At 39.8% G+C, this 18650-nt stretch overlaps 1 protein-coding gene across 1 annotated transcript in view; it reads left to right on the plus strand.

The window, feature by feature from the left end:
- The window catches only part of Tmem117 (transmembrane protein 117), a 470864-nt gene that overhangs the window by 381204 nt on the left and 71010 nt on the right, over positions 1-18650 (plus strand). The window contains exon 6 of the mRNA XM_052161429.1: positions 17386-17545. Coding sequence (XP_052017389.1) covers positions 17386-17545 — 160 coding nt within the window. The remainder of the gene's footprint in view (positions 1-17385; positions 17546-18650) is intronic.

Here is an 18650-nt window from a genome sequence, read left to right on the forward strand (position 1 = left end):
TTAGGTCTCAAGGAATACAGGTTATTTACTGTCCTAGTATCTTCTTTGAAGGAAGCTGAATATTTTCATAATTCTGAGAGATATATGCATGGAAAAAATCAATCACATGTAATATACAATTAAAAGTATATATTTTATACATACATATGTATAATTTTAATTGTCTATATATAATGTATGGGAAGAAAGAGAGACAGACAGGCAGACATATGGACAGAAATCGACAAAAATAGAGACAGAAAATATTTAAATAATAGCTATCCAAACTCATGCTATCAAGTACTCCAAACTCATCAGGAAATAGACAATTATATATATCCACATGTCTGCCACTTTTCTTCAGTATAATTACATTTTAAAAAAAAGTTTAACTTAATTTTTTCTTCTTTAATCAATTTATATTTATATACACATACATATATACATATACCACACACACACACACACACACACACATATCATAGTTATCTTAGAGGAGAGGCTGTATTTCAGCTTACAACATACAGGCCACATTCCATCTCTGAGGCTAATCAGGTCAGGAGCTCAAGAAGGGCAGATATGTGGAGGCAGGAACTGAAGAAGAGACTGTAGAGGCACACGGCTTGCTGGCTTGCTCAGCCTGCTTTCTTATGGTATCTGGAGACACCTGTCCAGGGTGGCACCATCCATAATGGGCTGGGACTTCTCACATCCACCACTAATTAAGAAAATGCACCTCTGGGTTCCCTGTGGGCCAATCTAGTGGATGCATTTTCTCAACTGATGTTCCTCCTTCCAAAATCTCTGTAGCTTGTATCAAGATGACAAAAAACTATCCAGCGCACTAGCATAGATTTACCCATTTCTCAATAGCATAGATTCCCCATTTCTGGATTTTATGCACATTTATATGCATATATATTATATATCATATATAATTTTATTTCTTGCTTTATGCATTCAAAATTATATTTTTCAGATGCATGGATTTTGTTGATGTACCCATGGATTGTATTTATTTCTGTGTCTCTAACACTATATACACACATATATATGTACATATATTACATATTATATCATTGTTTCTAGATGGTTACACTGCTAGGGTGGTAGAGGCTGGGAATATTCTTGTGTAAATACACACATAGGAATTTCTATGTGGACTTTACCTGGAAGTGGCTCCTAGCAGGTGTGTACCTTCCATTTTCCCATATAATATTGGTCAGTTTTCCAAAGTTGTCCTCACAACTTAAAACTCCATCCCTCAGTTCGTAGGGCACCACGTCTCATCAGTATTTACAACTGTCAGGTTTTCTTGTTAGATCAAATGAGCGGGTATCTGTAGAAACATCTCAGAAAGGACCAAAACAAGGATATTGTGTGTGATGAAATGACAAGAGAAGCAGGATGTAACTGGGTGGATGGACCTCTTCTGACTCTCCTCTCCTGGTGTTGACGTTTTGACCCTTGATTGAATTCAGCACCAACATTCCTTGAAGCACAGTAAGTATGGGGAAGAGCTCCTATTGGAATTGAAGCATCATTTTTCTTTCTTCACTCTGTCATCTTTGTCAAATAAAATAACAGCTTATTCCAGTTTACACACTAGCATTGATTGTAAGGAAGTATAGAGGCATAGTCAGGTTTTCTCCTTTGTATACTGTCTCACATTTAAGCTTGGAATGTCTTCAAGGTTAGCTGTGTGGTAGTGGGTTTCCTCCTTTATAGCAAATGTGTGTATGTGGAATAGAAAGAAAATCAAATTATGACCAAAAGGCATAAATTTAAATGCAAATTCTTCCCCTCCAGTGCTCCTGTGTGTAGTGACCACTCCAAACTCTTCCAGTACCTGGCTCTTGTCACTTTTATAATCCTTAGGTCATTCAATTGGTAGCTCTTCTCAACAGTAGCCAGTAGTTGCTCATGAAATTTTTAAAGATATAGACTTATTTTTTATACTATTCTTAATGTTCCTTAAGATTATACACCATGATTCCTATTCATTTATTTTTATTTTTTGTATAACTTTTCTCAACTTTATATGTATATACATATATAAATATATACTTAATAAATTTTATATTTAGTCCTTTTTTTACACTCCAGTCATTATTCCCCTCCCAGTCTTTCCTCTGACTGGTTCTCATCCCATTCCTCCTCTCCCTTCCCTGTCTCCAAGAGGATGTCCCCACCCCCCTCACCCCTGCCCCACCAGACCTTCCCATTCCCTGGTGTCTCAAGTCTCTTGAGGGAGGGTTTAATCTGGTCTCATGCCTCTCCCCTTCTTTGTCTTTCTCCATCTTCCAACCGTCTACCAACCAGTGATACCATTTTTATATCATTCCAGTTAACTGTGCATTCTGGCCCTGGATTTGTAATTGCTTTCCATTTTGTCTATCGATTCTGTGGAACATCTGCAAATCTTTTAATGATTTTTAAATTTATGTTGTACCTTTTAATTCAGCTCACTGAAGAATCAGATATCCCGGTCAATCCAATTACGGTGATGGCATTAAATCTTTTTGAGTTGAAAAACAATGTACAAAGGGGTGGGTCAGATGGGTTCAGGCAGGGGCTAAGAGGGGTTCAGAGGTGTCCTCATAGGTGGATCCCCACCTCTTCCTTCCTGCAGCAAAGATAGAAAGTCCTTCCCACGTTTAATTATATCCACTCTGCTGCTACTGATGGACAAACTGTCCCTTTACAGCGCCTGTGTGATTAGGTGAAGCCAACCCGTTTTACCCTCCTCTTGGCTAATACAAGGTCAAGCTATTAATGATCTTAATTTAATATATAGAAATCCTTTTGCCTCATATATGACATAATCAATGGAAAGTTATCTCATCATACTCATAGGCTTTACTCAGATTCAAGAAGAAAGTGCATAGGAAAAGAAAACATGATGGTTAACTGAGTCTTGTCCCTGTGGGAAGGACTGGAAACCCGTTGCAAGCAATGACCGTTTCTGGAGCTACTGTCCTACCGAGTCCCCTTCACAACATTAGCCTTCTTCTGTGTTGTGATGTCTAAGTTGAACACGAAGTTACACCTACTTTCTTTTCAAGATGAATTTGTTCTATGCATGATTAGAATTCATAGGCAGGCATCTCATTTGTGTATAGGCTATGGTATTTTGTTTTCTATCCTTTCTCAGTCTGAATTCTCTCTTGCCTCCTGGAGTGAGTTCTTCATTGGAAAGCAATTATTTTCAAGTGGGATTTTATCACTTATTCAGCAATTATCAGGAATTATTTTCTACAGCATCAAATAAACCTTGTTTGGCAACTTTCAAGGCCATCTTCTATACAGTCTCACCCATGAATATCCAGTCTGGTTCTGCTCCTCTATGTAGTCTGCAGCTCTGGCTTATGTGTGTAGCCAGACCTATGTGTTTACGATGTGACACCGTAATTCCTACTTATTTCCTCTTTCTATCTGACATCATCTTTTATTTCATAAAGCTGCTGCTTCTGGGAAGATCATCACTCTAGTACCTCCTTGAGACCCTCTTATTTCATATTACAGTCAGGCGCCTAACAGTTACATCTTACTAATTATGTTGAGCCCTTTTCTAATTATGTTAGAGAGTGCAGGTAGGGTTTTGTGATGATCTGAGGTTGCCAATCATTTTCCCTTAATAATGTAATGATCACATTACAATCAAGTCCTATTTTTCTGAGAAATAGTTCCTACAAAGTGGGAAGACTTGCAGCATCCATTTGAAATTCAGGAATCCAATGAAAACTTGAAGTATAAAATTCTTTGCCTCCAATATTTGGGTAAACACCAATAAAATTCCACTCTTTAGCCCAGTGGGTTTTAACCTGTGGGTTGCAACTCTTTGAGAGCTGAGTCACTTTCTCATGGGGTAACCAACCCCAAACCATCAGAACACAGGCATTTGCGTTATAATGTGTAACAGTAGCAAATTATGGCTATGAAGTAGCAACAAAAATAATTTTGTGGTTGGGGTCAGGACAACATGAGGAACTGCATTAAAGGACTGCAGCATTAGGAAAAGCTGAGAACCAGTGCTTGAGCTGGTTACAGCCTAATTGTTTTACAGTTTATTATCCACATATTTTCCTGCCTCTTATCAGTACAGATCCTGAGAGCAATAGCCCACATTAAGCTTATACACACGTATACGCACATACAAGCATGCACGCGCGCGCACACACACACACACACACACACTACCTGATTTTATATAGAGAATATCTGAATGTATTTATCCAAATGTGGTGGTTGGAATGAGAATGACTTACATACATACATGCCTTTATTTGTATGCTTAGACCCAGTTTTGTTTAAGAATAATTAGGGAGGTTGGCCTTCTTAGAGCAGATGTGCCCTTGCTGGAAGACGTATGTGAGGGTAGGCTTTAAGGTTTCAAAAGCTTGTCTCTCCCTCTGCCTGTCTCGCCCTCTGCCTGATGCCTGTGGATCAGGATGTAAGGGTCTTAGCTGCTACTCCAGGCTTATGCCCATCTGCTTTCTACCTTAATGATAATGCACAACCCTCTAAAACTGGAAACAAGCCCCTAATTAAATGCTTTCTCTTATAAGAGTTGCCTTGGTCATGGTGTTCTTTCATAGCAATAGAACAGCAAGTAAGATACCAAATCTGCCATTTTTGAAGCAGTCTTATGTTTAAGAAAGATATATTCAAGATTACTTCATCCTTGGTCCTTATTCCATATAACCTGTTTTGTTTCTGGGATTTTGAGCCACCTGATAACGTTTCAGATTCTTTCCCTACCTTCTACCACATAGATAGTCTCTGACCTCTGATGGTTCAATTTCTGATTAGTCTACATCAGATCATAGAGTAAAGGTGGGAAACAGTTTGGAAAAGTTGTATTTTGGGTTTTAAGTCTTTCCAAGAATAGAAATATGTAATGAAGTATTCCCTCTGTGCAGCATCAGCCATGGGATGGTCTGAGGGGGCAGGAGCTAGAGCCCATACCTACAGTACACTATCCCTGATGGGCTATGCAGGCTCCTGTTGTACACTTAGTCTTATTTTCTGTTTGTAGCCCTTTCCTAGTCATTACTTCCTATGCCTATGTTCATAAGAAAGCATTTGTATGCTAGGGGTACTAAAGAGAAACTACAAAAATCACTTTCTTTGTAAAAAATCCATCACGAATATTTCTACTTTAAGAGATGTTTGAGATGAAATTTAAAAACGACTGCAGTTGTTGGTTTTGACTCAATCACACACACCTTAGTTTTATAAAATCACGACCTGTTAGGAGAAATTCCTCTTTAACCCTATATAGAAATGTATCCACTCTTTAAGCAAAGGAGTGATGTTCTTGTCCCAACTTAATAGCACCCTGACTTTTTCTTTTGGTTTTCCTTCTTAAAAACCAAGTTAGCAAAAGATTTAATTTAGTGCCCTTAGTATGAACTTTCCAGTCCCCATTTTTAAAAGTGAAGGTGATGTTTGTAATATAGCTCTCATTTTCTTTCAATTAAACAATGCTGAAGTCTTTATTGGCATTACCTGTCATTAATAACCATGGCTTTATGTTCCTTGTGGCTTCTCTTTCTGAACTTATGATATTTTATACCTGGGGTACAGATGTTTCACTGTTCTCTCTGTTGACTTGACGGGTCGTTTACAGTGCACAGCGTAGCTAACTCTGCAGTAAGAAATGCTGGCCTGGAAAGTTTCCTGCCAGGCACATAGGATGGATGTGCTCACTTGCTATATCTAACATGCTTGCTTCTTTGAGGCAGGGTAGTCCATGAAGCTCAGGCTGGCTTTGAACTTGCTATGTACCTGAGGAGGACCATGCCCTCCTGCTCCTGCTTGTACTATCTGACTTATGGTACTACAGGCATACACAAGCCTATTTGGCTTATACATGTGCATGTGTGGTGAACCCTCTCTCAGCTGAGTCGGATCCCCAAACCCATCTAATTTAATGTTACATTGCACGAGCTTCATTCTCTCCTCTGGTTAGTTGTTTTTTGGTTTTTCAAGACAGGATTTCTCTGTATAGCCCTGGCTGTCCTGGAAATCACTTTGTAGACAAGGCCGGCCTCAGAAATCAGAACTCAGAAATCCCCCTGCCTCCGCCTCCTAAGTGCTAGGATTAAAGGCATGCACCACCACCACCCAGCTCATTCTCTCCTCTGTAAACCCTGGGGATAGCATCATACTTTAGGGTTGTATCTCATCAGCTGACGAGTGAAGGGCAATCATTTTCTTCCCAGCTTAAATCACTGAATATACTCCTTCAGCACTAGCAATGTGTGGATCACTACTAATCAGTCTGCTAAATATTTTATATTTTATACTTAAAATATGGGATATAAAGAATGCAATCGTTCTGCCTGACCAATAAGACTCAGTGAAATCAACTAAACATTGGAATGAGTAACTTTCAGATGTCTCTGATTAAACAGCTAACACTACTCAGGCATAGACAGAGGACAGCAAGCCAATCAAAGGAATATGGCTAGGTTATTGTGGTTGGTGCTTCTTTCATTGAATTGCCAATGTGCAGCTTTCAGTGGTGGGTTCTGAAAGACTTCAGTCAGCATTGTTTATGTAGATCAGGATTCCAGGGCACCATTCACATCCATCAAATTTTGTGTGGCCAGACGCTGCACTGTGAAGTGACTCCTGCCTTTCGGAAACAAGTGTTTCTGTGTTATTTTGTTTCAATTTGCTCAGTGCTGTTCAAGCTCCTGCAGTGCTCAGGTACTTTTTGATGAAGTGATAGAGAGATATAAAGATAAATAATACCTAAGTGTATCGTTTAATAGACAACATTAGAATCTAATAATTTCCCGTACAGGCTCTGAGTCCCAACAGAGCCACAAACAAGATGGCTCGACTGCATCTCCCTTCCCAGGGATCTCATCGTAATGAATGTGTTCAGAGTGGCCAATAACAGCAGCAGCCCTGCTTAATGACAGCCATATGGAGCAGCTGCACTCTTCCACGAGGTCACTCGGCAAGCGTTTATCTCTCTTCTCCCGTGGTGCTCCTGGTCTCAAAAGCAGGATCCCAGAGGTTGCTCTTTCTGAGGGGAGGCCCTGACTCCATCAGCTGGATGGTAGCAGTGAAGCAGCTCACCTGACTCAGGAGGGAGTCCTTTGATCCAGCAAATGGTGACTGGCTTTCTTATGGAACTGCAGTGGCGACACACTGATAATTAAAACAAATGAAAAGTGTTGGCATTCTCCTCCCATGGCCATCTGTGGCGGGCACTTCATGCTCAGAGGGGAACTGTAGGTTTGATCTGTCTCCTGGTTTCACAGTAAAAAATAAAGCAAAGTTGTGCTGGGTAGGCAGTCTTGATTTATTTTTATTTTTGATAGAAACAGAGGCTTTATAATATTAATTACTTTTCAATTCCTTTGCTATATCATGTTTTATGTTGTTGGCACTTTGAAATATGAAACTATGTCTGTATGTATATATTCTTTATTGAAATGGTAGTTAAACCTTTCATTTAAATAGGGTATACGGTTTCTCGGTGATATAACATATAATCTGAATTGTTTGTGTTGAATCCCAACATTGAGAAGGAAGTAAGTGGGCTTAAATCTTTTAGGAGAATATGAATTGTACAGCATAATCAGAAAGCAATGTAGTGCTCCTGTCTGAACTAAAATATTACATATTTAGAATATTAATAGTGGTTAATACACTATTAATAACATAATCTAATTATGTTAGATCATTTGGCATTGCTAGGTCAAATGTTGGCTATTTGTTTATTACAAGTTTTATTATGTTATGGAGGTGACCTTGTGCATGCCTGTTATCTGTGTAATCAAAATAAAAGTGCATAAAAAATTAGCCCTCAATGACTGAGCCCTTTGTGAATTCTGCAAACTCAGCACCAATTCTTCTGGTTCTTGATATCTGCTTGATTTCCAGCTGTGTGACACCCTGGTAAATCTACCTTAGAGTGCTTATGGGGGCAAGCAAAGGCTGTCAGCACACTTGGACCATTACAACTTTGTTATATTTTAAAACACCAGGTCTTAGTGTTAATGTGGAATTATTTATGTGTGCTATCTGTATCTAATCACCAAAAATAATAGACATTTGAGTAAACTGCAAGATGAATATATTTATTGTCATTGAGATTTAGTTGTATTAAATTAATGAGAGTTTCTGAGGATGTCTTGCTGTTGAGGAATCGATTTTGACTTGAGAATTCCTAGTGTCCGTAGTTCTGAATTATGTTATTGCTATTTTTAAAAAATATTTATTTATTTTTAGGTGTGTGTGTGTGACAGAGAGAGAGAGAGAGAGAGAGAGAGAGAGAGAGAGAGAGAGAGAGAGAGAGAAGAGAGTGCACACAATGCACACACACACAGGGTGCCTGAATGTATGTATGTGCACTACTTATGTGCAGCGGCCCAAGGAGAGCAGAAGATGTGTCAGATTTCTGAAATGAGTTAGAAATGGCTGTAGCAGCTATGCAGGTGCTGGGAACTAAGCCTAGTTCCCCTGCAAAGGAAATAAACACTTTTTTTATTCAATATATTTTTTATTTACATTTAAAAATGATTTCCCCTTTTCTGCCCCCCCCCATTCCCCAAAAGTCACATAAGCCCCATTCTCTCCCCCTGTTTTCCCACCCACCCCTTCTCACTTCCTTGTTCTGGTTTTGCCCTATACTGCTACACTGAGTCTTTCCAGAACCAGGGGCCACTCCTCTGTTCTTCTTGTACCTCATTTGATTTGTGGATTATGTTTTGGGTATTCCAGTTTTCTAGGCTAATATCCACTTATTAGTGAGTGCATACCATGATTGATCTTTTGAGACTGGGTTACCTCACTTAGTATGATGTTCTCCAGCTCCATCCATTTGCCTAAGAATTTCATGAATTCATTGTTTCTAATGGCTGAATAGTACTCCATTGTGTATATATACCACATTTTTTTGCATCCATTCTTCTGTGGAAGGATACCTGGGTTCTTCTCAGCTTCTGGCTATTATAAATAGGGCTGCTATGAACATAGTGGAGCATGTATCCTTATTACATGCTGGGGAAGAACTCAAGAAGTTAGACCCCAGAAAACCAAATAACCCTATTTAAAAAATGGGGTACAGAGCTAAACAAAGAATTTTCACCGGAAGAACTTCAGATGGCTGAGAAGCATCTTAAAAAATGCTCAACTTCATTAGTCATTAGGGAAATGCAAATCAAAACAACCTTGAGATTTCACCTTACACCAGTCAGAAGGGCTAAGATTAAAAATTCAGGAGACAGCAGGTGTTGGCAAGGATGTGGAGAAAGAGGAACACTCCTCCACTGCTGGTGGGGTTGCAAATTGGTACAACCACTCTGGAAATCAGTCTGGCCGTTCCTCAGAAAACTGGGCACGTCACATCTGGAAGATCCTGCTATAGCAGTCCTGGGCATATACCCAGAGGATTCCCCAGCATGAAATAAACACTCTTAACTGACAAGCTCTCACCCCAGCCCCTAGATATGAACTCTTACTTCTTTTCTCTAGTAGATTACATGACACAAGCAAATGCAATAGCCTCTTGGAATCATCTTCTTGAATGTCCCCAACAAGCACATGTGAATTGACCTTTCTTCAGAATCAATGCTGTTTTCCCACTGAACTAGAATGGGGACCAGTGGACTAGGAATGTCCCTTCAAACCTTCTTGGTCCTGCATTCCAATTCATAAAATAACAGAAAGGATGTCTTAAAACACTATCAGGAATCAATTATTTACTTACCTAAAATTTATATATATATAAGTCAATAAGCATACACATATAGTTTAAGTGAAATTTTCGTACCAGGGCTGACAATGCTCTGCCAAAGGGCCATAGACTGACCGAAAGCCCAATAGCAGGCATGAGAAGTAGGAGGAGTTCAGGAGAGTCCCACATTACAGGACTTCACAGTAGCTCTTGGCTGCCTCCCAGAGACTGAAAGTTAGTCCCTATCAATGAAGCCACCATTGAGTTACATGATCTGGAGGATCAGAGTTAGATCTGACCTAAAATACTCCTTTTTAAGAACTAGCATTTATAGTAACAAAAGGTACCACACAAGCTCCCAATGGAGGGAAACAGCCAATAATCCCAAGTTACTATGATGCCTATGACCAGCAATAATAACCAGCACGCCATGATAACTCTGAGGAGGCAGTAGCAACAGGCATAATTAGTCTTAAGGCCTGGTCAACAAGGGGGAACCACACTGGTACTGGTACCTAGCCAAGTACTTGGGGCTAACGAAGTTGTGGGTCTTGGAGAAAAAGCCATAACCACCTCTTCACTAAGGCAGCATCAATCCATGTGCTTTATAAATATTTGTCTTTATACCGAGAGATGAGTGTGCTCTCTCATCCATCATCAAGGAGTGTGACTGCACGTTACCAACCCTACCTGACACACCCACAGTACAACCCCTGTCCCTAAGGCCTAGTGGGGACAAAAGATTATAAAAGCCAAAGACCTGGAAATCTGCTGTGAAATTGTGCCTCCTAGACATTTTAGGGAAGCTTCATCCAATAAAAATCTCAACAATGTGGCAGCCTAATGAAGACATGAACAATGAAGACACTGACAGACAGGCTAACATGGAAAGGGGCCGCTCATGGGTCCCCAACCCTGGATGAAGAACTGCAGGCAGCTAGGAAATGCTCAGAGACAGATACATTGTCTCCCTGAGCTGCCTCATTGGTTATCCAATAGCAACTAGTCAGCCCTGAAATCATATCTGTACAAGTAACATACTAAGGGATGAGAAGTAGATTATAGTCAAAGAAAAAGAATCTATGGGTTTGGGAGAGGACAAGGGAAAAGTTCATGGGAGGTTGAGGAAGGAAAGAGACAGGGGAATGATACAATTATTCTTTATTTTACAAAGTAAAACAATGTAAAAAATAAACAAGTGCTACTAGGAAACTACAGAAACTAATACTGAAATGGGGACAGTGAGAGGACTAAGCACTCAAGCTGATAATTATGAGGTCTTTCCATTTGAATACTTGCCAGAAACCAGAGAGGATAGAATTGATGAGCCAGTGTCTCATGTTGGCTTTGGGTACAGTCTGGAAGGAGAATAATCCAGATAATTGCCTAATTGCATACTCCTTAAAGAGAGAAATGGAAGCTCCCCAAGCCCAAAGATATTTATTTCACAGTAAATATCTTTGATCTCAGTCATTGATTAAACAAGAACCCAAGCATGTCTCTCTGATGGCCTGCCTCCATGAGGTTGGATGATCAGGTCCACAAGTCTTGACTTTTAACTGTTTCCTATCAGAACCTGTCAGGCTTTTGTGTCTTTCTGTTCAGAGTTAAGCTTTGGAATGATTTCACAGTATTATACTCACAATGAAAAAGAAAAGCAGATGATTTCGGGATACAGACGTACTACAGGTAAGCCATAAACAAATGCTTCCACTGAGAGACAGTACCTAGGACAGGTTATACCAGAGCATCCTGGCTCAGCCTGGGATGGGGGCCTTCTTGGGTCACTTCTATCTTGTTCTATCTGACCTATAAAGCCTCCGTTATAGTCCATGTGCATTAGCTTATTTAAATGCTCTGCGACTCAGGATTCAGTTTTGTATTGGTAAATTGGGGGTGATGATAGCAGGGTGTGGTCTGGGTGGTATAATTTCTTTGTGTAAAGCAGTGGACCCCATACCCTGTGTTCTGTAAATCACATATAGTGGCTGCAGACATGCAGTGCTTCTCATATTTCCCTCATGGTATGTTCACACAAAAATGTTTTATTTTTTCTTTTAAATTAATCTTATTGAGTCATTTATTTTTGTTTTAAAGACTGGTGGTTTAGACACAGTTATCAGTGTGGCAAAGCCTGTTTCATAAGCAATGGTGAGAGAAAGGTGGCCCTTTACATACCCTGCACATGCACAGATAGTTGTTGACTCTAAGGTTTGGTTCTCAGTGACTGACACATGCATCTGTGTGTCATGTCCAGCATGGCTTTGGAGATGGTACAAGTTGTTACTGTGCTTCGTTTCCCTTTCTTTCCCTTCTTTGCAGTCCTCTTGAGACTTATTTTTAGGGCCCTTTCTTTGAGCTGTAGGCATGCATATTTAATGATTGCCATTTATTCCTTTTGTACTATTAAAAATTAAATATCAGGCAAGATACCTCCTTTAATTTCCCCTCGGAGCAATAAAGTGTTACCAGTAACTGTTCCTTGAGATCCATGGCAATACACTTAGTCAGAACAGAAGTATACAACAAAGCTAGGAAAGCATTTACAAAGTGTTTTTAAGACTGGTACGTGTTAGGGCCTTGTGCCAGGGGATGTCGTGTCATCTGTGCACTGGGTCGCGTTCTCCACATCGCCAGCCAGTATCCCCATTTTCTTGCTGATGCTAGTCATTCTGTCAGGTGTGAAGCAATATCTCATCTTAGTTCTCACTAGCTTTTCCCTTATGATCATCCTCCCCTCCCTCCAGCCCTCCCCGTCCCTACCCCCCTGCCAGCTCCCCTCTCCTCCAGATCTACTTCTGTTTGCCTTCTGAAAAGAGCAGGTCTCCCAGGGATGTCAACTGAGCACAGCATAACTCGATGTCATAAGACTAGGCACAAACCATCACACTAAGGCTGCAGTGCACCACCTGAGGGTCTGTGCACCTTCTCTCGAGAGATGTCTGTGTGATCCTTTCCTTGTCACCTCGTTTGATCCCGTGCTTCTAAGTTACTTACATTCTGCATATTGATCCCCTTTTGGATGTGTAGGTTTCGGACATAATCTCCATTTCCGTGGTTGCTGCTCCATTCCAAATGTTTCCTCTGCTACTCATTTTCCCCACTTTGATGTCATCTTATTGTTCATTTTTATTTCTCTCTGTGTGCTTCTGGTGTCAGATCTAGGAAATAACTTCCAAAACCAGTACTGAAGATTTTTGTCGGTTTCCTCCTAGACATTTTATGGTTCCAGGGCATCTATTTAAGCATCTAATGTTTTTTCAGATAGTTTTTGTATCTAACATAAGTGTGTGTTCAGTTTCAGCTTTTGCACATGGCTATCCATATCTTGTGTGGTTTTTGAGGACTGCCGTGTCCCCACTGTGTAACCCTACTAATACCCTCACAACTTAGTTGGCTATGTATGTGTGCATTTATTTCTAGTCTTTCCGTTTTTTAAAGAATGCCCATGTATATGTTCATATACAAATTATCTTGTGAGTAAAAATTAATTTAGTTCATACAAATTAATTCCATATTATAATATGGAATCAGGAGATATGGTGTCTCCACACTTATTTTTCAAAAGTCCTCTGACTTCTTGGTTTCTCTAATGGTTTCATGTGAACTAAGAATTGCTTTTCTAATTTAGTGAAAGCAATGCCATCAGAATCTTTATAAAGATTACTTTGAATGTGTAGAGACCTTTGGGTGGTGTATGGCCACTTTAACTGTCTGTTTGATGCACGGATACAAAATATCTCTCCATTTTCATCTTCAGTTTTTTTTTTTTTAGTGTACAGATATTTCTTTAGTTAAATCTATATCTAGGTATGTTTGTTTGTCTTGAGTCTTCTATGGAGGGAATTAATTTCCTAGTTTCCTTATTGATATTTTGCTGTGAGAGCACAGACGCATGACTGGTTTTGTATGCTGTCCTCTCTCTACCAACTTCACTCACATTTCTAAATTGTGATGGTTTAGTGTTTCTAAATATACAAGTATATCAAATGAAAGCAGATAATAAAATTTCTTCTGCCATTTATTTATTTTCTTTACCTCATTCCTCTGGACATACTTCTATATTGTCAAAGAGGAATAATGAAAATGGCTCCCCCCCCTTGTATTGTTTGTGTGAAGGAAAAACTAAGTGTTCTCCATTGAGTATAATGCACACTGTCTTAGTTAGGGTTTTACTGCAGTGAACAGACACCATGACCAAGGCAAGTCTTATAAAGGACAACATTTAATTGGGGCTGGCTTCCAGGTTCAGAGTTTCAGTCTATTATCATCAAAGTGGGAGCATGGCAGCATCTAGGCAGATATGGTACAGGCAGAGCTGAGAGTTCTACATCTTCATCTGAAGGCTACTAGTGGAAGAGTGACTTCCAGGTAGCTAGGATTAGGGTCTTATGCCCACTGTGACACACCTACTCCAACCAGGCCACACCTAACAGTGCCACTCCCAGGGCCTAGCATATACAAGCCATCACAGACTGCTTTCTGATTCATTCTTGGACTGTGCTTTTCTAGGAGTGCATCAATTGGTCTGGGTTATCTCAGTTAGTGGTTTGTCCTTGCTCATAGTAATCTCTTATAATCATTTGCACGTCTATGGTATACACTGTAAAATTTCATGTTGTTTCATTTTGTTTTATTGATTTGCAGTATTCATTGCCAAAGGTTTGCTAGCTTTTTCTTTTCTTTATGTTGTCAGTGCTTTGCACTATTTCTATTATTTATACATTACCTCTTAATTCTGATCTCCTTTCGAGTGCCGAGTGTGGGCTTCATTGCTTTTAGAGTTCTTTTCGGGCACAGAGCTAAGCTTCTTGCTGGAAAGCTATCTTTTATTTTAACATAGGAGGTTAAGCTATAGACTCCTTGGTGCTCTTCTTCATTTCTGTTTTATCTGTTTTTAAATTCTTCTTCCATTTCCATTTGTTCTTTGACACGGGGCATTCTGGAGCATGCTGTTTAATTTCTGTGTTTGTGAATTGTTTAGAATTCCTTCTGTTATTTATCTTTATGTTTTTTTTTACCATGAGTTCAGAAATGGGAATTGCTGTAGCATCACACAGCTCAGCCCTTTAGGAACCTTATCACAACCAGGTGAAGTGCTGATTACTCCCTAGTGCTTTCTTGAAGCCCTTAACATGTGATACCCATAGTATCCCAGGATGCCTCTTACGTGTGATACCCATAGTGTCTCAGGATAGATTTCTGCTTCTACTTACTATAGCAGAAAAAATATGAAATGTCTACTTAACAGGTCATTATTCAGAATTTTAGAGATCTAATTCATCTTTTCTATCTGTGGGTAGAAAAATCTATAGGGAATATTTTATATTCTTTATATCCAAGTATGACTTGCTTAAAGATGGAGCATTTGTGAGAAATCTAATGTGCAGATTTTATCCATTTTGTAATGGACAGGGACTTCCAGGAAGATTATTACTCATTTTGAGGTGTCAGTTATTAAACGTTGTTATGTATATATCACACGCCTTTCTTCAAGGCTTAGGAATCTTCACAAAGGAGAGAGCAGAAGATTGTAGGAGCACTGTGGTGGCCATCTTCTAGGAAACACTTTTCTAGATGCAGTAGGACAGTTACATGTGTTAAAATGACATCCATGTCAACAGCATGCACAAGACCTGCAGAAGCTTAGGACAGACAAAGTCCCAACTGGAAGGAGTGCAGTGGGCGTGGCTGAAATCCCAGCTGAGCTGGTGAGGCATAGCACTTGGTAATTGCTGAGAGAAAAGAATCATTTTTTTTAATATTTTTATTTTCTATATTCTTTGTTTACATTCCAAATGATTTCCCCTTTCCCAGATCCCCCCTCCCTATATGTCTCATAAACCTTCTTCTCTTTATCCATTCTCCAATCACCTCTCTCCTTTTTCTCTGTCCTTATATTTCTCTCCAATGCTAGATCAATCCTTCCCAGGATCAGGACCCTCTCCATACTTCTTCATGGGAGTCATTTGTTATGAGATTTGTATCTTGGGTATTCAGGGCTTCTGGGCTAATTAATATCCACTTATCAGAGATCGCATTCCATGTGTATTCTTTTGTGATTGGTTTACCTCACTTAGGATGATATTTTTCAGATCAAACCATTTGCCTAGAAATTTTGTGAATTCATTGTTTCTAATTGCTGAGTAGTATTCCATTGTGTAAATATACCACAATTTCTGTATCTATTCCTCCTTTGAGGGACATCTGGGTTCTTTCCAGCTTCTGGCTATTATAAATAAGGCTGCTATGAACATAATGGAGCATGTGTCTTTATTGCATGCCAGGGAATCCTTTGGGTATATGCCCAGGAGAGGTATAGCAGGGTCCTCCGGAAGTGTCATGTCCAGTTTTCTGAGGAACTGCCAGACTGATTTCCAAAGTGGTTGTACCATCTTACAGCCCCACCAGCAGTGGAGGAGTGTTCCTCTTTCTCCACATCCTCGCCCTGAGAATCGGTTTTTATTGATGTTGTAGACCTAACCTCAGGGCAGAACTAACCAAAGGGTAGACGTAATCCCAGGGCAGACCTAACACCAGACCAGGCCCTATTGACAAAGAATTTAGGCTACAGAAATTGAGGTCAACTTTTTGGTGGTTTTAAAATTAAATAAATTAACAAAAAGAAAACTTGAAGACTAAATAGGGAGGGAGGGGAAGGTGGATTATTTGCGAAGGTGACTATGAATAAAATATATTGTATAAAGTTCTCAGAGTTAATAAAATATTAACTTAAAACTTGTTTGTGAACAAAATGCATATATATTCTGTGGCTTTACTCCATATCCACATTTTTCTTGTTTCCCTCCCTCCCTTTCTCCCCCTCCCTCCCAACCTTCTTTCCTTTCTCTCCATCTTTCTTCCTTTCTTTGTTTCTTTCTTCCTTATTCTTTCTTCTTTCTTGTACTTCCTTCTTTCTGATTCAGTTTATTCAGAGAAGAGTCATGCCTTCTTTCTATAGTTCCAAATGATGTCCTGCTTACAACATAACAGAAGCCTGACTTCAGTCTAGATCATTTTCTTCTAGATTAAGTCTCGGCATGCACATTTCAAGACTTCTTTTAATGTTGATATTAAAAAAAAGCTAATTTGATTATTTCATTGAAAGTTTAATTTAGACAAATGCCTACTGAATTCTAATTATAACTAGTCATATTTTAAGGGCATTATGAAGACTTGTGAGAAAGAACAGGGAATGTGTTGTATGCAATGGAAATGGTCCTGAGGCATCAGGCCTTCCACAGTCTCTTGGTATTTATAGGGAAAGCGACCAGCTGTCTGTGGTCAAGTGGAAGAGGCAGTAGAATCCGGGGGTGGGGGTGGGGGTGGGGGAGCCACTCACCTTTTACCAGTCACCTATATATCCACATACACTTGTTCCGGGACCTCAGTAAAAAGTGCCAATGTAATGGAAACTATATACAGCATTCTCTTCAGGACACTAATTAAACTAACCAAGGTTATTAATAATTATTTTATTCTTAGCATTTCTTTCACAATCCATGATGTTCTTCAGGGGATCTCTTGGAAGAGATGCTACCATAATTTATTGTTGTTGATGTTTTAAGAAAATACCTAGTTGGCATATTTTTCTCATCCTTTGGAGACTACACTTTGGGGTGGGTATCCATAGACATTGGTGGAGCAGATGGACAGCTTTCGTGAGCACGAGCATCTTTGTGTGATAAGCGCCTCCTTCGTTGCAGGACTGTTCTCTTCACCCTGACTTCCGTGGTGGTGCTTGTCATTACAACCGACTGGATCAGCTGGGACAAACTGAACCGCGGATTCTTGCCCAGTGATGAGGTTTCCAGAGCCTTCCTTGCTTCTTTCATCTTGGTCTTTGACCTCCTTATCGTGATGCAGGTGAGTGAGTGCCCGTGTTCCTCATTCTCTCTGAAGTTCGTCTCGGCTTTCCTCTCGTTGTGAGGATAGGCTCTACGTGTCTAGAGAAGAACTTACATTATGGTTTTAATTAATGGGGCTTTCTCTATTCAGTTCCTCAGCAACTTTCCTGGGCAGAAAAGACAACTGGTGTGTGTGTGTGTGTATGTATGTGTGTGTGTGTGTGTAACTGTGTGAGAGAGGAGAAGGAAGGAGAGGGAGAGAGGGGAAAGAGGAAGAGGAACAGGGAGAGAATTTATTTTGTGAACATTGATAGGTGGGGCCTGGAAATAATATGTTTTTGTTGTTGTTGTTGTTGTTGTTGTTATCATTAGGAAGGGATGATGCAGGAAGCAAAACAACAAAAATAGAATCCCTCCCCTAGAAAAAAAAGACAACTGTCATTTGGTGAGTAGAGAACTCAAAGATCAAAATGCTAGAAAGCCATTAACACAGGGAGAAGCCATTGTCAAAACTACCCGGGATTGTAGCCGTTGGAATGGAGTGGTGTGGAAGTGCTTTTCTGGTTATGACAATGACCGTTTTTCAGTATTCACCAGAGACACTTCCATTTCATGCAAACAGTATTTCCACCCTGCTTAGCAATAGACATTTTGTAAAACATCATCGTGCCAGTGAGTGTTACTGGCGATAGCTGCTGGAGTGTGCGTTTGGAGTGTGGGCGTGTTCTTTTGAATGAGACAGAAGGAGACACTTGCTATTTCTCGGTGCTTTATCTTGCTCATTAAATGTCTATCCATTTGCTAGGCATTTTTGTATTGCTTTCATAAGACAGTTTTGTTTCCCCTCCTGAGGCTCTATAAGTCATGAGCACAATGGCTGCCATTGCCAAGGGGGAAGGAAACTCCATTGTGTTCTGAATTTATGTGAGATTTTGCAGGATAGCAGATTGGTTTTTTTGTTTCTAGAGGCAAAGAGGGGCCTTTATGAGAGCTATTGTGTTGCTGAAAGCAGAACAATAGTGTTTTGTTTTGTTACATATCCTGGGCATTGGCTTCCCTGGCACTTACAGTGTATCACTGCTTCTAATGGGTTGTATTTTAAAATACATTATAGTTTAAAACAT

This window comes from Apodemus sylvaticus, chromosome 17 (genome assembly GCF_947179515.1).
Source record: "Apodemus sylvaticus chromosome 17, mApoSyl1.1, whole genome shotgun sequence".
NCBI classification, from domain to species: domain Eukaryota; kingdom Metazoa; phylum Chordata; class Mammalia; order Rodentia; family Muridae; genus Apodemus; species Apodemus sylvaticus.